Source organism: Falco biarmicus, chromosome 3 (assembly GCF_023638135.1).
Source record: "Falco biarmicus isolate bFalBia1 chromosome 3, bFalBia1.pri, whole genome shotgun sequence".
Classification (NCBI taxonomy): domain Eukaryota; kingdom Metazoa; phylum Chordata; class Aves; order Falconiformes; family Falconidae; genus Falco; species Falco biarmicus.
The window spans coordinates 29,742,487-29,765,901 of NC_079290.1; the positions used below are offsets into that span (position 1 = coordinate 29,742,487).

The 23,415-nt window shown below is 39.7% G+C and overlaps 1 protein-coding gene across 2 annotated transcripts; it reads right to left on the bottom strand.

The window, feature by feature from the left end:
- Positions 1-164: 164 nt before the first annotated feature.
- Positions 165-23,336, bottom strand: POP1 (POP1 homolog, ribonuclease P/MRP subunit). 2 transcript variants are annotated; one of them, XM_056332371.1, is made up of 15 exons: positions 22,997-23,336; positions 20,114-20,296; positions 19,060-19,235; positions 17,879-18,127; positions 17,218-17,305; positions 16,750-16,925; positions 15,867-16,084; positions 15,640-15,733; positions 14,730-14,841; positions 13,646-13,765; positions 6,500-6,615; positions 4,948-5,139; positions 3,895-4,049; positions 2,722-3,060; positions 165-1,922 (listed from the first exon to the last, which is right to left on the bottom strand). In XM_056332371.1, the coding sequence occupies exons 1-15, from the start codon at positions 23,118-23,120 to the stop codon at positions 1,271-1,273; spliced, it is 2,994 nt and encodes a 997-aa protein (XP_056188346.1). In that variant the 5' UTR covers positions 23,121-23,336; the 3' UTR covers positions 165-1,270. The 2 variants fall into 2 exon arrangements, with proteins under 2 accessions (XP_056188346.1, XP_056188345.1); XM_056332370.1 differs by having other exon boundaries at positions 15,867-16,117.
- Between the last annotated feature and the right edge of the window lie 79 nt (positions 23,337-23,415).

A 23,415-nucleotide genomic window follows, 5' to 3' on the forward strand; every position in this document is an offset into this window, starting at 1 on the left:
AAGCAAACAACTTCAACCAATGTGAACCTATTAACCTAAAACATTTACAAACAAAACTGTGAATGAGGGAATTAATTTGCAGACTGATACTTTGGAAGACAAAGCCATTAACTAATCCATATTAAATGTCTTAAAGAATCAAACTTAGCCAGTAGACTCCTGAATCAAGAATAGATTACATTTTATTTGTACATGATAATTTCAGGGTAATTTTACCAACTGGCATATATTTGTATTACACTGCTACTGAACTACTGTTTATCACTGTAAATTCGTTTTCAAGCTGCTTAACTCAAGAATGGCTAGAAGCTTAAGGCTACCGTTAAAAAAAACCCCAAACACCACCAAAACCGACCAGCCAACCCACACTGCCCCAGTCAAATCAAACACTTTTCTCCCTTCACCTCTCTAGCATACTTTACAAGTTTTATGGCTGTTTGAACAACATCCATAAACCATACTGCAACATGAAGAAAACTTCAATCCTAGCACATTCCATACAGAAATAATCTCATTTTTAAGAAACCAAAATATCCCCTATTATTAACAAAAAATGTATGCAAAACCCACCAGCAGCAAATTGCATCTGAAAGGATTATTACCTTTCAAAAATATTTTTCTCTCTCAGACTACAGAGAGAGATTGCTATACTTTCCAATTTAAGAGCTCCAGTTGCTATAATTCAAGATTATGTAGCTGGGCTATATTTTATTTGCATTTCATTTAAGCACAGAGATGCTCCACCACAGTAAGTACCCTTCTGCTTTCTGTGCTAGTTTCTTTACTTAGCTCTGTTCCACTGCAGCCACACATATTCAGACACGAAGAATTGTGAGAAGCCGATTGCCATATATACAGGTCCAGATCACATGCGGTTACCTATGTGTGAAAGTGCACTGGAAAGTTACAATCCATCTGACCAAAAGACTTCTGAAAGGACAATACAAAAATTTCTGTGTATTGTTACAGCATCCACTGCTCTGAGGTGAAAAATTAACCATATACTTCTTTACAGATACAGCAGACCCTGATAATGGATGCGTTACTGCTAGAGATCCTTAGCAATGCAGACATCAAAAGTAATACTAGGTCTGTTTATGCATTAGTTATTTTCATGAATAATGCTACAAAGCTTTTTAATTATTTCATAATCCTCAAGATGTTGTTTGGGCTCAGAACCACCTCAAATTTGAGACATATCAGAAAGGCCACAGAAGACAAAACAGGCATTCTTTGGTATTTTTGGTGTTCTACTGTGCCGCAATGATATTTAAACCTCAATATTAAGTCTTGCAAACCTGTACTGTAAAGATGCTGGAGTTCTTAACAAAACGAGTCCTTTTTTATCTGCTGGCTGCCTGTGTAACATATAAAGCAACCCTGTCAAGCTAACAAACCCCAGTGCTTCTCCACAGCCCGCAGCCAAGGAAAAATCCCCTCGAGTGACATATCCCAAGAGAGTTCTGGAGCAGTGGGAAGTAACATCTGGAAGAGCACCTGACCAAAGACCAAGAATGAGGTCTTCATGCTCCTCAGTTGTTTCTTTATCTGGAACATTCAGAGGGTCACCTTCTAGAGCCTTCCTGTTATCCTTCTTCTTCTCCTCTTTTAATTTCTGTACCTTGTGCTTGAATATGTCACAATGTTTGGGTTCCTGAGGACCACAGAAGAGTTTGTCTTTGCTTAGATGCAGCAAGTCATCTTCTGTTGGGATGCAAATCATGGCATGTAATTCAGGGTTCCCCTTTCTCAAGAGAGACAAGGTGACCCATACGAGAGCCCTTGGATAGCTCATCAAGATTGGCATAAAGACATCTTCAGTCATTTCCTTCTGTCCCAGTCGAGAAACAAGGCGGACACGCCGATCTTTTCCAGCAGTGGGATAGCACCAGGCTGATAACTGCATTAGTAGTTTTTCACTCCTATTAAAAATTTTTACAAACAAACATCAAGGATAGTTATTAACAAGTAGTACAACAGAAATCCAGCATCCCACATATTTACAAGAACACGATTAAAAAAAGCCCTAGGGCTTTTTGTAACCTTCCAAGCCAGTATTTGTATCACTTCTAGCACAGAAAGCACACGGGTGAGTGCAATTCATGTACAAGGCTATTTCTTCAGAAGGAGGTATTACTTGTTATAAACCCCCCAAATTTGTTGAATCACAAATGCTCTAAAACCTTCAGTGTCGTTAATGCAGCCCAGAACTGCCAATGTTTTCTTCCCCTGACAACCACACAAAAATGAAAGACTGCATTCAAGCACTTAACAAACACTGTTGCTGCCCTCATGTGTTGCACTGGAATGCAGAGGATTCTCTATTTTCTTTATAGACCTTACTAAGCAGTGCAAGAACCACCTGTGATATTGTATTAGAAAAGAGAATGCAAGCTGATTTACACAGCAACAGTTTTAAAATCACAAACATGAGCTTCTAAAAGCTCCATCCACTTGGAAGCAGACAAAGTATATGTCAACTCCAAAACCACACTGAACTCAAATGCATTACATTTAAGATATTTACTTCATCTAGTCACAAAGTTTGCTGGGAAAACGCAGTAGAAGCACTTCCACTCAACAGCAATCTGTTTATTCTCCTCACTGTACTTGGATCAAATAGTTCTCTCATCCTAATAATCAAGGCTGAGCTCTTGCCTTCCCCAATTCAGTAACTCCCAATAAAGTAACACCTCACATGCACGCATCGCTTTGACATACCTGAGAACAATGAAGTCACTTGTCATAGTTTCATCTCTCTCACCAAAGTTTTGGGTGCCTGTAACATCCTCTGTCTTTAGCACCCCTTCGGAGCTTGTTACTTCCATAGTCTCTACCTCACCAGTCTCAGGGGACGCTTCTTTGAGTACTTCTGCTTCGGGGTCACAAAAGCTATGCCCTTCAGTTGCACAGCGCTCAGGGTGTGGGGAAGAAGGATGTAAAAGTTCTCCTGAAGCTTTCATTCTTCCTTCCCAGTTCTTTGTCAGCTGCCCCCAAGGACAGAAGAAAGGGGACAGAGTGCCCAGCTTGACATAATTTACCCTTTTTGCCGGTGGACGTCTAAACGATAAATCAAGTAGGTAAGAATATTTGTTTCATGGGCCTTTATTCAGTCCTTAGCATTTCAAAAGGTGGTCTGCTTTGTCCTGCTGGTCTAATAATGTTTTCTGTTTTCAAAACCAAGTACTTAGAACAGAAAGTTAACTGTGCGTTCCCTTTGTAATGTCATCAAACAAGAAGTTTAGTTATTCTTCTAGACAACACTGTTCTATTCCCGAGTACCATATCATTTCAGCCATGCTGGGTATTTCTATCAACTGTGACTGCCACCACCACCTTTTCCCCTGAACTTCTCCTACGTGCCCCTCCTAGCAGGAAGGGGAACCAACACCAGCTGGTGCAGAGGACACTTCCAGCTACTACATGCTCATGGTTAAGAGTTCTGTGTTTATTGCAGTGAAAATGAAGGTAAACTTCAGAATACCTGGTATTTAAAAGCTGGACACTGAAATATACCTCTTTGTTCACTTTATTCTTTAACATTTAGGACACACTTTGATATTCTGCCTCTGCCTTCTCCTACTTCTTCCCTCACTTACTGCTAGGGGAGCTTGAAATAGCTTTATTTTATTTTCATATACGCTTGTTATAGCCTCATAACTGAGCATACCTCTGGGAATAGGTTTTAGTTAATTTCTATGCCTTATTTAGCAGAGCTTTTCTGTTAAATATATCTAGGATTCTTTTCTTTTTTATACACTAGGATTTAAAACACTAGTGAAAGATCTCAAAAAAGTCCAAGTCTAAAGAAACACAAAAGGTAATTAAGGGAGTATTTTAAGCAGTACCCATTTTTTTTTTCTTTCTTGTAATCAATTTTTAAGTTAACATTACCGTTTGAATTTTTCAAGAAGACTGGTTTCCAGTTCTTTGGCAAACTGCATTCCTGCCTGGCAGTCTGGGAAATCATTTGGAGTGTGAGGTATTCTTTGATATTCAGAATGCTTTAAAGCCTCTTGCAAGCCACCAACTCGTACACCTCGATATATCTGTTATAAAAACCAAAACCCAAAAAAGCAGTGTTTGTACTGATTCCGGGTTCCTAACTGAAACAAAACATTAATGCTCCAGAAGCTACTGCCTTAGAAAATGGAAATCTGTCACTTTAGCTTTCATAACAATTACCTTAAGTATGGTTTTCAGAGTTCTAGATGCTCCTTTCAACAAAAATGTTAGTCATGCTCTTATATTTAATTCTGAAAAACCATCAACAGAACTGAAAAGAATTTCACAGGCTCTGTTCTCGTACATTGCCAAGAATGCTGTATTACTTCAAAGAAGTCACTGCCCAATTTATTTTAACTGTATATTAGGTATCACTGCAATTAATCCCCCTGCACACTCAAAAGCATAAATTTAAACTGCAAAAAAACATTAAAACTGCCATCTAAACATCCACAGCCAGATGCTCCAAACAGCACCGGAGGAACGTTCAAGCCTAACTCAAACTTTGTGTTTCAAGCTTTCTCCCAAACCAGAAGCTATCAATTTGTTGACAGAGTGGTGGAGATAGCCAAGCTTGAAATGGATTAGCAGCAGGCACCAAATGGTTTCTCTTTAGAGGCATGTGCCTGTAGAAACACAAAACCGAAGAGCTATAGCATCAGTTTTCTCTCCTTACTCCCCACTCTGATTTCGTGCTTTAGACTGCCCTGTGGGCACAGTTACACCCAACAGAAGACAGGGAAAGCTATTATCTATTTTTAAGATTTTAAGACCGAGCCTCTGTCATCAACCAGTTCATACACCCTCTTCTAAAGTGAGATTTTAATCTTATAATTGCGCATTGGTTACACAATGTGAAGTACACTCTCTAAAAACTATTATTTTGAACCAAATTATATGATTTGTCATATTTACTTGCAATGTGCAATGAAAAAAACTTACAAAAGGAATCCAGAAAGCCATGCCCCAGCCCTTTGGGAGATAGATATCCCAGCCACTCCCCCATCCTGGTCGATCTTCTCCAGCCATTTTCCCTGGCTGCTGCACCAACAGTATAGGAATCTTAGATTCAGAAGGACCCAAATCAAGGTGTGATCCAGGTACCAGTAATTGAGCTCTCATATGGTTTAAATCCTGAGAAGGAGGAGACATTTCCCATAAGTTAGTAATCATTTCTCCCTCTTCCAGATACTATTCCAAGATACAGAGAAGAGGTAAGCTTATAAGTAGGAAAAATATACGAGTAACATGCTACATGTTTGAAATTACCTTCATCAAGACATGAAAAATGTGTTGGTTGTTTTTTTTTTTTTAAAAAAAAAAGGTATTAAGCACCCTTTTTCTCCCCTTCTTACTTGCACAGACCTTGATGGAGAGCAGGTACTGAAATTCAGAGCAAAAATATACAGCACAGATGAAGGAGGAAAAACAAGTATTGCAACTTGATATTTAGAGATTTGTGCACAAGACTAGACCGAACAGGTGCTTTCAGACAGTCTGTCAATACATGGAGAAAATCTGAACTACATCCAGGGAGATGAGAAGAACATTTGGTCACAAAACAGTTTCATACAAAGCATGCTGGCTCCAAGGCTTTGTCAATCACCACTTGTTTTATCTCATTGTACCGCATTAAGAATACATTTATAAAAAAACAGACCATCAGACTGCCTCTTTACACATCCCTTCTGCATCAGGTGTTTCATAAGGTAAACATTACCTTTCATGACAGCACGAAGAACACTGTCATAGACAAAAACTGCGCTAGTGTACTACTTTATACGTACTCTGCCTTTTTTACACTACATCAGCCTGTTTGAAAGAGCACAAAACTAATTTTCATAAAGAATAATTAGAGAGAAGTTTCTGCTATAAAAATATTTTCTCTTTTTTATTACAATAGTGCTGAAAGTTTATCATCTCTTGCAACTAAATCATCTTTTTACCCATGCATTTTATGGGTTGCTCCTCCATTGTCAACAGAAATGTCAAGATAGGAGATTTCAAACCTGTAACAGAACATTTAAAGCTCCCTACAAATTACAGGTTATTGCCCAGAACACCCACAACAGAGTGTGCTGCAGTTCAGAACCAGAGGGATTTATTCCCTTCCAACTTCTGTGATTCTTTTGTCAGAATTATCCTGGCTATGACTGAGGAGTGAATGGCCACAGCCTCTCTGTGCCACTTCATCCCTTTTACCTGCTGCACGAGTCAAGGGGATGTAGGAAATCCAATTCCAAACCCTTCTGACAAATAAACATACAGCTATTTAGTCCCGTAGACAATCCAAAAAAGTTTTCTTTTAATTGAATCATGAAGAATAGCTGTGCAAGAACATTACACAAAGGCTACAGAATAACAACTCAGCAGCTGGATACTATGACATTAGGAAACTACTGCTTTTGGATTTATACAAGTTTCAAGAGTCCCATTCTATGGACTCTATGGACCATTAGCCATTTCCTTCATGGCAATCTACCTTCTTAGTTACCTGCTCTGAGATTTTATTTTCAGTGACGTTCTTACAGATGTCCTGGTCCCAGATAAAGCTGTGAGCACAGTCTACAGGTACACCCTCCAGGTACAGCTGCCTAACTTTATCATTATCTACAAAAGAAGAGAACCTTCAAACAAAATTCAAATATTTTTTGTGTCTTCAGAATCAAATTACCAAACCCACTCCATTACCGTAAGTACAACGAGCAGACAGCTAAGGAAACAGACTATTAAAAGCTTAACAAGCATCACTGCTTCTGGAGTATTTTGCTATCACATTTTCCAAATACAAAATATGAAAGACTTAGTGTTAGAAGCATTAACATGGTGTTCTCTTACAGACATTTCTTATTACAAATAACATCACGTTTGGCAATGTAAATTACATCTTTAGCAAGCCACCTTTAATATTCCAGCATTTGACCTTTCAGGCAGAGCACACAGCTCAACAGGTTTGGTAAAAATCAGAAAGAGCAGCATTAGACTGATATATTTCAGGCTTTGTAAGTAAACTTGTAAGAGAAGCAAGGACGACCTTTATGAAATGTACATACAGGAAATATTTTTATGGATATGACTAGCATGCAACTACTCATTTAGCACTAGCTTCCCACTTGAGATCTTTCCAGGCTCTGTGCTTCAAGGAAGGGACTATTCTTTGCTTATGTCTACACAAACCAAAAGTTGCGTGCATTACTGAAGATAAGTAACACTTTAACACTGATTGTTGAAGTATGAAATAAATCTCTCTCATCTTCAGTTTGCAATCTAACCAAAGCAGAGAAAATGTATACCTGCCTTTGGTGATCTATCGATTAAAAGCCTTCTGTGTACAGTACGTAATGCATGCTGATCCATATTTTAAGTGAAATAATTCTTACTAATAAACAATACAGTGAACTGATTAATAGTTCTGCGATTAAAACTTACAGGGACTGCTGTTAATTCTGTGATCTATAAGTCTTACATATTAAAGGAACATAATGTGTTGGGGTTTGTTTTTTAAATCACTTCGTCTATCAAAAGAAGATTCAGCTGATTTTTCCAGTTAAAGTTGACAAAGACTTTAAGCACAGAACATAGGAATTATTCAGTAGTACTAACAATACAATAGGTACTGCTGAATATAATTGCAATAATTATTCATTTAAAAGCTATAATCTTCAATATGTCCCCATTACTAAGAGTTGCAAAATACTTCAAAAGAAATCTTAAATACAGCAGCACTCCCGACAGTTTGACAGTGCTATTAAGCTGATACTTGCTATACATTCTTGCTGATGAGTTACATTTACGTGAGAGGGAGAAAAACTATAAAGAAATTACCAGATTAGGGTGGCATAAAAACTATAAAGAAATTACCAGATTAGGGTGGCATTCCTTCAAATCAAGAACAATATAACTAAAAAGGAAATCCTGTCAATTCAGCTAGAAGAATTCCTTCTCAGACCAAAGATTTACGACAGGAACCCAAGCAAGAAACTAAGAGCTCAACACTTCTAGAGGCAAAGCACATTCTATCTGGAGATACAGCAAGTATCAATGCCTCAAAAGGAGGAGGAAAAAAAGACAGCAACAAAATCATGTAGTGGTGGCGGGGAATTCCTTCCTGACTCTTACAGATAACCAAGGCAGAAGGGCACACAATTACAAGCAAACATAAGGTTAAGGAAAGTGACTTTTCCATCTTCTGTGCAGAAAGCATTTGTGAACGCCAGAATCCCTTTATGTTAAAGTACTTAAATGTTCTAATTCCTTCAATGGTAAATTATTCACTGTAACTTTCTCTGATTGTTTTTTACCACTTCTTTCTATTACCACAGTTCAGATTGTCCTTGTCATATTCTTGGAGTTTTTTACAATTTCTATATTATATAATGGCATTAATATTTTTTTTCCCTCCACTTTAGAAAGCCCTTTTAAGTCAGCCTCTTTCCATCACCACAGTACATCCAATATCCCCCTCACTACCCTAAAATATACTTCTCTCACTTGGCATGTTCTTTCTCCTTGATCCTCACTGAACTTGGAGAATTAAATTTCTCTACTAAGCACACTATAACTCAACTCATAATCCCATATCTTCATACCAGTTCTCTTATTTCTTACCTCTCTTCTGTTTTCTTCAGCCCACCAAGATTGCTGGGGAAATAACCCTACTGATGAATAAGTTGCTGATGATAGCAGATGTTAGAGGTAGTATAGGAAATAGGGAGTTGGATTACTAAGCACACAAAGCTCAGGGACAATCAGCACATTACCTGTTTCTACTGGTGTTAATGGCTGGTGCTTAGACCATACAAGCAGCTAGAGGAAAGTTTTGTTCCATTTCAAGCTGTTCTGATTTGTGTAGCTGATTATCTTAACAGTCTTAGAAGACAGGCCTAAGAGCTAATAGTTCTTCTATTTGAAATTTTTCCCTCCCTCTGTGAGGGCATAGCAGAAAAACTAGAAATGTAAGCACTGCTCGTTCAGACCCCTATTGTGTGTAGTGGCACGTGGTACCAGGACAACTGATGCAAGAGGCGTGTTCACAGGCAAGGATTCAGGCTGTGTGTCTGCAGAAGGAACTTGAGCTCACTTATCTTTCATGACACATTTTCCTTCTATGTTTCTCATACACTGATTGTTTAAAAGCTCTACCGTATTCCATGTTGAGTAGTTTTTAAAGCAGTGGAATTTGCATTCTCCCATAGAAGACAGGAAAAGCACATCAAAATGTTGAAAGTGTACTTTAAAATGGAGGAAAGAACAGAACTAATTTGCAGTCATGCAAGCACTGACTGCTTCTTGGGAGTCTTTACTTCCAGAAGGCATAAACCTGCTGAGAAGGCAGTGAAAAGTAATTTATTCACAGACTTTCCATCCCCCAGCCTGAAGAAATGAGGACAGTTCTTTGATTAAATCCCATCAGCACATGTCTGTAACACATGGCTTGCACACATGCATATATGCATTCAGAGTGAGAGTAACTGGAAGAGGCTGATATTACATTTCATTTGTTAGCATGTTACAGGGAAAAAAACTACACACGCATATCTTAGAACAGCATTTGGAAAAAAAGAAGGGATAAGGACAGATGCGTACCATTTCACACACTGCATGTATGACAATCCACAAGCAAAGACGTGGCTGTAACTTACCTAAACTATTCACTCATTTGACAAACATGCATCTTTAAGTTAGTAAAGATTTCCTAAGAAAATCAGTTCGCTTTCATACAACATTAAAGAACAAGAGAGGCTAAAGCACATATAGAATCTACTAACATACACAGTGCCATTTCAATCTTACTAATACTAATCCTAGTAGTATTTGAATGTCTAGGAAGCAAAAAGGTAGAAAAAGTGTGGAAAAACAGCAAAAGTTCCTTTTTATTGCTCAGTCAACACGTCATTAAGGCAAATGAATGATTACTAACATTTCTTAAATAAAGATCATCTCACTGTATGACGACATCTGAGTAATGCTATATCAAAACCAAGGCTCAGAAAGTTTTTGTAGTTCTATGGTTTGTAAAAAGATTTATTCTTACAGAAGGGGCAAATTAATACCACACAAATGGAATTACAGATCTTAGAGAAGTGTTCTTATTGGGTGGGTGTTACTGTGGAAATCTTGGTAATACTATTGCTGTAGTGATGTATACGATATGCCATGATTAAATTCCTTCCTTTTTTGGTTAAACAAATGGCCCTTCACAAAACTGAAGGACAGTCTCCATTCCTGGGTTACCCTTGACAAACGAACCAGTAAAATGAGAGGACAGAACCGATTGGAAAAATGCTGGCTAAAATACTAAATCAAACCAGAATAATCTTTGGGAACATGTTGCTTCTGATCAGATTCTTGTTGGCTATGTCCGTAATCTGTCTTCAAATGTGGCCAATAACAGGTCCTGGGGAAGCATACAACGCTAGAATCAGCATGTAGCATTGCGTTTCCTCACTCTGCCAGTTCCTAGCCACATGTGGCTTACAGACTTCTTCAGAGGTGATTCTTTTGCACTGAGCAGCCTTCAAAATGTTGTTCAGATATTTAACTGATTTTTTTAACTCCTGCAAGCCTTCCAGGCAATCAAGGAGGCTTATAGGAAAAAGCAATAAATCGAAGTGGTGTATAGAGGCAGTAAAACATGCAACAAGACCCCACACTCCAAGATTACAAACTAAGCTGACAGAATACAGGAAGACCTTATAATAGGTCCTGAAACAGCGAATAGTGGAAAGAGAGTATAATGCTTGCATAAAGAGAACAGATTAGACATAAAATGCATTCTGCACAGTAACTCGTTGTGTCTAGGCTTCCTTTTATTTACACATATGGAATTTTACTTTTTCTTTCAAAACCACTGATAATTAAATGCACTTGAATGTCTTCCCCAACTAGAAAATTACAAAAGCATCTGAGCTTAATAATCTAACATGGATTAAATTTCTAGAAGTATTTTAAAAAAAAGTAACTTCTCTGCTTTTAACTACTTGAGCAAGGTGGCCTATTAAGGCAGAGATACAGCACAGGCAGTAGCTGTCACAGTCAACTATAAAATCAGGTTAAGAACAACAGTCTTTGGAGAGTAACAATAGCCTCCTGTCCTGGTTTCAGGTGGGACAGAGTTAATTTTCTTCTCAGTAGCTGGTGCCGTGCTGTGTTTTGGATTTGGTGGGAAAACAACGCTGATGGCACACTGATGGTTTTGGTTGTTGCTGGGTGATGTTTATATTAAGTCAAGGACTTTTCAGTTTCTGAGGCCCAGCCAGTGAGAAGGCTGGAATGGCACAAGAAATTAGGAGGGGACAGAACCAGGACAGCTGACTGAACTAGTCAAAGGGATATTCCATACCATATGTCATGCTGAGTCTATATAAGCTAGGGGAAGAAGGAAGTAGGGGACGTTCAGACTGATGGCGTTTGTCTGCCCAAGTAACTGTTATGCGTGATGGAGCCCTGCTCTCCTGGGGATGGCTGAACACCTGCCTGCCCATGGCAAGTGGTGAATGCATTCCTTGTTTTGCTTTGCTTGCGTGTGCGGCTTTTGCTTTACCTATTAAACTGTCTTTATCTCAACCCACCAATTTTCTCACTTTTACTCTTCCAATCCTCTCTCCCACCCCACCATGGGGGGAGTGAGCAAGCCGCTGCATGGTGCTTAGTCGCCAGCCAGAGTTAAACCATGACACCTCCCTTTCCAACTAACACCTAAGAATACTCAACAATGGAGACAGGAATGTGTCAGACCTCAGTCTTGAGTTCCTCAGGTTGGAGAGATGAGCTACCAAGTCACAGGATTCCCCCACTGCATGTGTAATGAGTACGCAGGAGATTGTGAATGATCCTGTAACTCTTCCTACACAGCATTAGGAAGTCACTCAAGTGGGCAAAGTAGAAAACAGCAGCCCTGCTGAACCATTAGTCCCTCCTGTTCTCTCTTTAACTGCTTCTATTCCCTTACCATGATGTCCTTTTGATTTTCTACTAGAAGACAGATGTATTCTCCGTCTTCTTTCATCTTTCTGCCTACTCAACTTATTTAGTACTGTTGTAACATCAAGTTCTTTAGCAGAACCTAAATTAGAAGGTATCACAGTTTACCTTTTCTTGCTAGCTGAGCAAGAACCTTCTCTCTCTCCTGAATAAAAGTCAGAGAGGACACAGAGTTTTAATTTCATGATGAAAACAAACAAACAAAAAAAAAACAATGCTCAGAAAGGAACCAGAAACCAACACCAGATGTTCTGAAAGTTTGTGGTTTAGATTTTTGCAAGTGAAGGGTAACACCAAGCAGAAAGACCTCAAAAGGCCATTTCTAGCCAGCTAAAGGAACACAGGCATAGGTATTTTCTTCCCCTTGACTTCCTCTCTTACATCATTACCTCTTCACCATGGCCCTCTTTCCTGAAGGATAACCAGCTCTGGCAGTGGGAGAGAAACTACTATGAGACATTTCCAATGCCTAGATGCCTTCCGCTGATCTTGCTTTCTTGAACACATCTTCACAGACATGACAAGCAGAATGAAGGGAGCTGAATTACTTCTTGTAGTTGCTAAGTCCTCTACCAACTCAAACCCGTATCTGTAAACAAGTGCTACATAGCTCACCTTACTTCTCAGCAGAAAGGAACCAAAGTAGAGGTCATGCATGCTGCAGAACTTCCAACAGGAACATTAATGATGATAAAGTTAGCTGAGCAGAACTAATTTACAGGAGAGAAAGGCTGTCTAGATACAGAGGGTAGATAGGAGGACGTAAGAAAATCCAAGTAACAGAGAGTTGTGCAGAGCTGAAAGACAGTAACTGAAATAGGTGTTCAACATGACTTAAGGAAAAAGGTAAGGCTAGATTATTCTAGTGTCTTGCAAACACACTATCAAGGAAATGAAGTATTTTCAAGTGTCTGGAACCTTCAACTTGTCCTATTTGCTACTGTTTGCTAACTGGCTATTATGTTTCTTGTATTAGGTGAAGCAGTCTGTGTCCAGTCAACCTAACTGTGTACAGTGCTGTGTAGGCGCTTCCAAACCCTACTGCATATATACTGCATATACTCTTGCACATTTTTCAAGGACATTCACATCCAACTGATTTTGAATTTTGCACTGAAACATTGTCTAAGTCAGCACTGAAATGAAAGTTTCAGAAGTCATGCACTTTTCATTCTTAACATAACCAGCATCTTGGCCACTTGAAACGCTAATCTTGAGATGCTAGTTTTTTTCAATGGAACCGCAACTTTCATCCTTGTAGGGCTATAAACCAGGAACAGCATCAGGAAGCCTGAACACCAAACAGAAACTTACGAAGTAGCTTTTAGCACCTGGTTGGCCTTGCCAGGATTCGAACCTGGATCATCTGTATGGTCAGACAGAGGCTTCCACTGAGCACAAGACCAGCTTTGGTGCATGTCCCTCCCTCAAAATTGCAGTTCTAAAACCTATGCAACTTTTAAGCTGTTTCTGTTCTGCCAGGGGCTGTGGAAAGGGGAAGGAAACATTCTGAAAGCAAACTGTAGAGGAAAACAGCAAGACACAATCAGGAGATGACAGTAAATGAAAAAAAAAAAAAAAAAAAAGTGTTGAGAGCAACTGCATCTCTTGCCTTTGGCAGTTCCAGGAGAAGCATAATATAAGCAAGGCATTTTACCTTGGTATTTTTCAAAGTCTGGCACAGCTTTTGTCTTCTTTTTTGGCAAATTGACTCGAGGATCTCCAACAGTGAGGCCCAGTATTGTACCTGGTGGCATTTCTGATGGTGAACTTATCCCTTTAAAAATACACAGATGAACATTGCCATGAAACTACATCTTTTCTGCACCATTTTGTGCATTTTTGCCTGCAGGATGTGATACCACTATAAGCCAGAGAAGCAATCCAGAGTACTCAAATTAACGTGCTTTGAAAACTCACCAATGCTTGTTAAGTGTCCAATAACAAAAGACAACAATAGCAGTGTAAGACTTAGTTTGCAATTACATTTGTGCTTAGCATAGAAGGGAGATCACTCTCACAACTTACATACTCAATTCATTCTTTGCATTTGGTAAATATCTTAAAGAGCCATCTCTTAAAGAACAACCAACCTTTGTCTTACAGTTGTCTTCTAAAGAAATGAAATTGAAAAATGTTTTTGAAGTTTTACCTCATCTCTACTTAACTGCCTCACATTGGATAGCTCAAGTATAGTGTGAGATCTACCAAAGCCAGCTCCTTACCTGCTTCAGCACTAGAAAGTGAGAAGATGTTGTTAACTTTATGGTATTTTACAACTCAGCCAAATAAACAACTATTTATTAGAAACAAAAATATAAAGCAAGGTGTAACACTTTTACTTTGGGTAGGAGCCTACCATTTTATCTGTGGAGGTATGGTACAACTTATTGCCTTAATTTGGTGTGTACGGGGGGAGAGAGTGTGAGTGTATCTCAGACTGTATCCCTCCAGCAATCTCAAATCTAAGTTCATGAAGATAAGAAACAAGATTCAGTTTATACATTGAGAGTTTGGACTACACAGAGGATTAAAATTCCCTTTAAAAAACTTAATGTAACACCTCCTGAGTCTTTGATGTGCCACAGTAATTACCTAAGCACATGCTCAACGGCATCACTCTCTTGATCAAGAAAAAAATAAGCATTTCCAAACTGAAGTCAATTTATTAGTATGCCAGTTTTGACTACTGGAGTTTAAGAGTTTCCCTTTCCTCCCATAGCACCCATATGCCCAAATACCTTCTAATAGCTCAAAGATAGCACTTTGACATTGATGAAGCGATACTTTTTCAGAGTCCTTGCAGTTTTCTACCCACCAGTTATTCAGTCCTGTCTCTGAATCTGCCATCTCCTGGAAAACAACACAACTAATTAAACTCAAGTGGTTATTCAGTATTTGCTACCAGTATGAATTCACTCTCATTTTGCCTTAACCACTATGCTTGCTTTCTTCCTCTTCAAGTTTCAAACCAAAATTTTTTTTCCTGATGCGGTCTATTCCTATACTCCACTTTACAGTAATCCCCAATAAGCTGTTCAGTTTAACCTGTGTTCCAAAAATTAACAAAGCAATCCACAATGCTTCCTAATTCTGTCATTAATTATTTCCTACAAAAAGCCAGAGATTTCATGGCCTCGTCATCTTTGGTGCAAGTAACAAAAAAACCCCCATTAAAATCACAGTGATGCTACCTGTCAAGAGGTGGACAAAATACTAAATCCTGGAGAAACTGCACATTTGACTGAAAATGCAGAAGTTTTCTATACCTTACGTGTCTCTTCCTTTAGCTCTAGGTGCTCTAGCCCTTTGCTTAGAGATATGACCTATGGTTTATCAAAGAGAATATAAATTATTCTGGACCTCTCAGCAGAATACGTCACTACAGCACAAACTACACAGCCCTACTCAACAGCACCATTGTTTCTATTTTCTTCCTATCCTGGCTTAAAATCCAGATAGGGGTTCTTCCCAAGATTAGCATTAGTCAAGAGGTTCAATATAGAGAAGCTAACAGAGTAGAAATACATAGGTTAGACTTTATAATAAGGAAGGCCAGATAGTTTATAATTCCTTCTAGCAACAAAAAGCTTGCACATTCTAGAAACCTTATCAAAATTACAGTAATATCCAAACTGCCAATTTCCTTACTGTTTGGAGAGAAGCAGCTTTCAAGGTCTCTGTAAGGACAGAGTGTGATAATGGGCCAATCAGCCGATATCTGAGAATCTCCATGGTTCTGTCACTGAAACAGAAGAAAATTTCAGGTGAATTTGCAATCATACAACATACAATATTTTTCCCCAGTACTGCTAAGCCAGAATTCAGCTATATTAAGTGGTTAAAGGTCATGGTTTCTGACTCTACTATAAACAAACCTGATCACAATGCCAGTAGTCTGTGAGATCCAAGAGTAGGACTGGAATGCATCTCTAGTGCCATCACCAATTATTTTTTTCACTGGCACAGCTTTTTCTCCTTCTTTATCCTCCATCTTCCTTTTCTTGCCAAGGCAAGGAACAATATCTGTTTGTTTTTGCTCTTGAATTGATGTTGTAACAGGCTCAGGAATATAGATTTCCTCAGGCTCTGAACACTGAAATATTGTTTTTAACTCTCTCAATATGCCCTTAAGAAACATGAAAAGTTTGGATTATGATAATAAGCAGTGCATTGCAAAGCTTAAATACAGTTTTAAGAATTACACTCTACTATTTTATTTTCCTATATGAATTTAAGGGAATAAACTTCATTCTGCTGGAGTCCAGGGCTGGCTAGCAAGAGCTGAAAGTAATACTGAATGTTGCTAGGAATTTATTCTCGCTCAAATTAATGTAAGAAAAATTGCTACTACCCAAAATTTTACTTTTTTTTTTATTTTTATATTTTTAAAGTTCATAGCTAAGTACCAGATCAGGATTATCTGTGATGAGACTAAACTTAACCTGTTGGGTGTGCCAGTAGGAAGGATGCGAATCAAGCAACAACATATTACAAATGTATCCTTAAGCAAGTGACACTAGAAAACATTTAACAAGCTCAAACACTAAAAAATTCTCAGAGGCATGCACCTTCTGTACAAGCTTTATAAAAACAAGCTGTAGAATATAAATATTGTTAGAGTGGAAACAGTCTTCCAACTTCCAGTTCCTAAAGCCAAGTATCATACCCAGCTCTTCCACACTTTTCAGAAGGTATCTTCAGTATTATGTATTGTACATTTTTAAAGAAATCAGAGTTAAACTATACAGAAAAAAATACCTGTTTGAGAGCTGGATGTACCCAGATCCACAACTGTCTGTTTTCAGACCCATCCCTGGGTTTCCAAATGAATGTAACAGGACCAAGCATACCCTCAGGATAACGATCTGCTTGGTAAAGATTCAGGGAACCCTCAAATCTTCCAGATAGACAACTAGCCTCTTCAAATGTTAATCCTAAAGAAGAAGATACTTATTGAAAAACAAAAAAATCTCCTGCTTAAAAGAAAAAAAAAAGAAATTAATTCTGCTAATCCTGTATCACAATTAGTTTATTAACAAGCAACTGAAAATCAGAATGTCTGGTCCTAGTACGAGACATTTTAGTTATGTTTTTCAACCAAAATCACAGCCCAGTATCAACTGTTACTACTATTGAGATTGGCTGGGTATTAAAAAAAGGAAAAAGATGGGTCATCCTTTAGTCTATTCAGTATCTTAACTTAATTTTGAACTACATAAATCTTACCTGTCTCAATGCTACATATTCGAGCAAGTGGCTTCAGAAGCTCATTCTCTTTACCAGTCAACTCCAGGCAACAATAATATGATAGGTCCTGAAACAATAGGATAGCGGTAAAGTGAGAATAACTCTTGAAAGTGACGCTGGCAAGGAAGGACCAGACAGAGCTTCACAATTTACCCCAAAATACTCATTTTTTATTCACTAAAATTCATCTCAAAGAGAAATGAGTTTTCTTTTTTAACTTAAAATCTCTAGTTATAGAAGGGCTGTCAGGCATTCCTCTCATTTGACAGCCAACCTGCCTCTCAAACCAACAGACCAAGAAGGCCATGGAACAAAGCCCCTGTCTTCACTAGCATCCTGCTCATGAAGACGATGCAGGGATTCTCTTCACCCCTTAGCTCTTGAGAAGACTGAAACTGTCATATTTCAGTCATAGTTACCATAAAACTCTTTTAATGGTTCATCTCCTTCCCTCTGATACTCACCACCCTTCATCACAATTATGAAATCACTCCTTTCGTACTTAGCAGTTACTAACAGCTGACACAAAAGTACTTCAAAGAGACAGAAATACTCCTTATAACTGAATAGTTGATTACTGCACCTTGGCAAAATAACAAAGAAAACTGACGTAAAAATAACAAAGAAAATAGACTGGTACCTGAAGAAGGCAGTGTTTTGCCATGGCACGGTAACAAGCCCTGTAGCTCTTCTCCGTAGGGCTATTTCCTAAACAGTATCCCCATTTCTTTGCCATATGAAATCTCTTTGCATGCCAAATATGGGTCTCCAGCCAAATATTCTTTCTTTGCCTGCGATTAAACTCTGCTACCAAATTTATGTGGCGCCTTCTAGCTTTGCGGCATTTAGTCTTTGACTGTTCTTTTTTCTGATGTACAGCTTTCTCTGCCTGTTTTTAAAAGAGAGGATATCGAAGTAAACCTCAAAAGGACAAACTTCTGCAGAAGAAAAATGCTGACATATATAAGCATACAGGAAGCACTAGCATTAAGTTATACTTTATTCTGATGTTAGTTCTCCATAATTCTTGAGGCTAACTAACATTCTGGAACTTTATACACAAGCCCCATCCACACAAGTGCATCAAGGTTTTACTGGAACCCATAGGTAAACCAAAATCCCCACACATTCAGAAACCTACTAGTGAACAGTAAGATCTGCTACTTCCTGTGTGAAGGTTTTGCCCAACATCAATATATCCACATGATCAAATGAATATGACATTAGGAACACCACGAGATTTGAGCTGGTACAGAAGCAGTATGGACTCTCAGACTGTCAGGTAGGACTCTAAGGGTTCTACAACGTGTAGAAAGCGAACAAGAAAGGACTGTGGTGATGTCTTGACCAAATTCTTGACAAATACCCAGTTAAGGTCTGAATTATTATGGGTGAGTGCATGGCTAGAGAGGAAGGCTCAACTGTCTCAATGTTTGATTTGTCTTTTTGTGAAGAGAAGTGGTAGAAATAAACAGGGACTATAAAACATAAAAAAATTCTTAGGGTGTCCTTTGTAAGCTCACCAAGGAAGAGCTGACAATAAACCCCTCCTGCAGTGGACCCTTTTATCATCACTACTCTAATAACTTCTTAAGACATCCAATAAGCACAAATCCAGGTGTTAGTGACATCTACTTGAGCTACCATCTAAAACTGAGGTGTTCCTGCATTTTGAATCCAAATGTCAGTCAAAGTTTGAGAACCTGTAGGGAAGTTTTGCAGATAAACTCAGGTCTGAACATTAATAAATGTACAGCTGAACACTATGCCTTAGCTATGCTCACTATATAGTTTATCAAACACTATAAAACGCACTTATACCTCTTTCCTGGCAATCTCTTGGAGCCGTCTGGGTAGGCGTTTAATATTGTGACTCATAGCTCGCCTTCGCATGTGCCTAGGTAGAGTCTGGAAAACTAGAGAGTTTGAAGACTTCTGTGCAACTGCTTTCAACATGGCATTGATCTCAGCAGCACGAGCTTGAGCAAAGGTAGAAACTGGAATGAAAAGAACTGCATTAGAGCATGACAAACGGCAAAAATCAAAGGGGAACACTGCACGTAAATTACTGAATTCCAGTAGAGTATTCCTAGTACATCGGTCTCATAAGTTTTTGAGATAAAAGTAAATACTGTATACTGTTATTAAAGAAAATTCAATTCTTTAGATATTCTGAAGCTTACAGATATGGTGAAGCAAATACTTATAAATGAATGAATTCAAAAGCCATGATATAACCAACAATTTACGCAAATAATGCAAAATTAATGCAAATAAAACTATTAGCATTAAGTACTTCTTGATGAAATTAGAGCAGCGATCTTTCAGATGGTATTCAGAGAGCTGAAAAAAAATCTGCATGGAAAAAAAGGGAAGCAGTAATCATATTACAGACTGTTTTAAAATGATCAAATAAAATCCAGAGGTTGGTCTTGTTTTCTGCTTATGGAAGCGTATCTACTATCACAGTAACACCACACTTTGGAAAGCTAGTCTGCTCTCCTAAATAAATGTTCTGTTAGATGAAAAGTTGTCTTTAGCTCACATCACGGGGAAAAACAGTTTCACTAGCTGTATTAAAAGCACATGGCTGTCAGTTCTCATTTTGCTGGCAAAGAGAAACCAAAATGCACATTCCTCATTACAATTAAATACAACTTTTCAACCCAGAGGTCTGAAAGGACTCATTAAACAACAGCTGGTCATTCATTCCAGTATACAACTACTACTGTATTTTGGAGAAAATTACGAAAAACAGAAGAACATAGCATCAGTTCTAATTTTTGCTCCTGAACAAAAACAAAGATAGACAGCAAACAATCACCTGCAAGTTGCCCGGGACATAAAAATCATGACCTTTTTCTTATATACTAACCTGTTATGTATTTTGGCATTTCCTCAGAAATACTCTGACGTCCTCCTTGCCATCCCCCGCTTCCTCTGCCTCTCTCTCCTCTGTTTTGTCCTTTTGCAAAATATTGGTCTTTCCTGTAAGAAGGCCCAGATGACTGATTCAAAAATTTCTGCTGATGATACTGCTGCTCTGAACAAACATCTCCTGCAGGGTTTAGAGATAAAAAGAGTTAATAGAAATGCAAAGCAGTCTGAGTAACTGATAACACAGTTTCTCCTCGTAAGATTGCATTGCACATTCCTCCTCTTTTATATATATATACCTATATATATACCTGCAAAAGTAATCAGAAGAATTAAGTTTTTTTATACGAAGAAATAAAATTTTTGCACTGTCCTGCAGCAAGCCTAAAGTAGACTAAATAACTTTTGTACATTCTGAAAATGGTATCCAATCCAGACTTTGTCTTCAATACTCCATCAGATCCAATAGGAAAGATCTGACTAAAATCTTTGTCTATGCAATAAATAAATAAATAAATAAATAAAGTCTATGCAATATCAGTAGTGATTTTTACTACTGTCTAGTCAGAATTTTAGCACTAAACAAGAAAAGTTTGTATTTTACCCTCTTGCCCCTTGATTTTTTCCCCCTAAGCAAATGTATTCTTGTCTCACTTACATGTATTTCTGTTACAGCAATAAATAAGGTAATCATGATACATGTATGTTGGTGCAGTAAGTTACTTTTCTGGTACAAGCATTTAAATCAATATTGAAATTAAATAAAGTCTACAGTAAGCTTCCTAAGGTATAGGAATACTTTTCAAGAGTGATAAGCACCCAACAATACTTCAAGTTTAAGAGGGCCTACAACTCCATACTTAAAGATCTGTTTATATTCAACCTATTCAGTTCAGTCTTCCTTAGGGTTTCTAGTACAACTTCAGATACAGTTCTCAGGCAGCTCCTGCTGGACAACTGGACTAGAAAGGGCCCAGCCAGCCACTCCCACCACTCCACCTGCATCATGACGAGTGCTTGCGGGAACATGAGGCCATACAGTTCAGGGAGCTTCTCTAGTGAAAATCAACCTGCATGTCCAGAGAAATGGGGCAACAGATTAAAAAAAAAATCAGTTTTCAGGTTGATGAGCTTCTTAAACAAGCCTATCCCATTGTCCCAAAAATGCTACCATTGGCATGAGGAACAGCCAGGAGCAAATCTACCTCCTGCAGCATCAATTGATGTGAATTTAAAATGGCAAAGAACCTCCTTTTTCCATTTCAAATAAGCATAAAGCTTAAGTTTTATGTTCAGCAGCAATGCTGTTGCAGCCTTGACGCAACCACACATCATGCAGAACTGCACTAATTCAGATGAAAAAATAGTTTTTACATGGAATAACTCTCTGATCTGGGTTCTCCACATGGCTGAGAGGAGCGCTGTCTGGACAGCGAGGTAAAGGTGAGAAGGAAATAGCTGGGAGAGAGGGATGGATGCTGCCTCAGTAAGCAAATCTGTGTAGACCTACAGCCCAACTCAACTGTGCAAGGGTAACTGGACAGCAATTAACTCATACCACAAACACACTCTTTCACTATCAAGTTTGCCTAAGAATGGAGGAGCTAAACATTTTAATCAGAAGATGGAAGAGTTTCAAAGGACAGTGACTGACTTATTACCTAAAGAAAAATTAAATTATTTCAGGTACTATGTAGATCCATTGTTTTCTAACTCCTATTTATACTTTTTTTCTTTCCTATGAAACAGCCCTATAAAACCGAGATACTGACTAACACTACAAAAGAATGTTATATGGATGAAAATGCATGCTATTTAACAGGACAGAAAAGCATAACCATGTAATCTTAGAAGTTCCTTGTTACAAATAAAGGTAGAAAAAATGTGTTTAATCTGGCAGTACTCTGGTAATGATATTCCAAAATCTTCAGACAGGGCTGTCTATAATTTGCTACGTCATTCTGTCTGCCTAGGAACTCTTCAATCACCTAAACACGCAGTGACACTTAAGCATTTTTTTGTTCAACCACAAAGATGCAATTTGTCAGCTTCTGAAGGCCTCACAGTAACAGGCCCTGCTCTTATGTATGCTTTTATTTTCCCCCCAGAAATAACATAGGTAACAAAATAAAAAAATGAAACTGGGGAGAGGCTGGGGAGGGGGGGGGTGAAATCAAAGTCCGCCTGTAGCACACAAGATGCAGGTCAATGAAAAAAGCATCTGGCATACAGGTTGACGGATTCTTTCAGTCTTAAAGGTCACCTGCGTACAAAATGCTCCAGCAATGACCTAGCAACACTGCCATTTTAGGGAAACGCCTTGCTGCCTCCTGCCAATACTCTCCTATAGATACAGAAGCCACAAGCCCCAGAAGGCAAATTGGCTGGGCATGCTGATCGGATGGAAAACCAGCACATTTATCATAGGGCCAGCAGGCTAAACCAGCTCCTCCTGGGGCTCCTAGGTCTGACAGAAAGAGAAGAGAGATCATTGGATGTGGTAAAACGCCTAAATTAATTTTAAGACTAGAAACCCCAGCGGGTGGGTAGGGATTTGTCGTGTAATCAAAGGGGTGATTGCAGAGAAGCGCACGCTGACGAGATGCAGGGCAGAACCAGGGCTAAAGCACCCAACGGCTGGGGACGAGGCCCCGGGGCTGAGGAGACAGGGACACCCACCCCGAGGGGAAGGGGGGATGGCACCCAGCCCGGGGCGCGGGGGGGGGGGGGGGGGCGGGGGGGGGACCCAGCCCCGGGGGGGGACGGGACGGGGAGACCCAGCCGCGGGGAGCGGGGGGGACACCCAGCCCCGGGGGGGTGCACCCCCTCGGCTGTCACCCACCCCGTCCCTGGGTAGGGGGAACCCCCTCCCCAGCCGTACCTGGAGGTGGGCAGGCTCTGCCCCCGCCGCCGCCGGGGCAGGGTCCCGGCTCTGCGGGAAGGGTGACGCTGGCCGGCTGGTTCCTCATCTTCTTGGCCCGCTTCTTCTCCCGCGCCCCAGACATCTCCGGCAGGGCCCGGGGGGCGCGGGGAGAGGAGGCTCACAGCAACCCACCCCTAGGCGGGCCTGAGCACGCCCGGCGAGGGCTGCCAAGCCTCTCCGCAGCGGAGGAGAGCCGGGGAAAGGCTGGCGGTGCAGCCGCGGCCAAAGCGGGAACGGGAGCGGTCCCCGGCCCCGCAGCCACCCGCGGCGCGGCCCCCACCGGCTACACGCGGCCGCCCGAAACCCCGCAGCGCGCATGCGCGCGCGCACACGCCCACCCCGCCGCCCCCGAGGGACTACATTTCCCAGAACCCCCC

Coding starts and splice junctions, on each gene's coding strand:
- POP1 (XM_056332370.1), bottom strand. CDS start 23,120: ATGTCTGGGGCGCGGGAGAAGAAGCGGGCCAAGAAGATGAGGAACCAG. Junction 5,140..6,499: donor AAAATAAAATCTCAGAGCAG/GTAACTAAGAAG, acceptor CCTCCTTCTCAG/GATTTAAACCATATGAGAGC. Junction 1,923..2,721: donor AGTGACTTCATTGTTCTCAG/GTATGTCAAAGC, acceptor AATTTTTAATAG/GAGTGAAAAACTACTAATGC.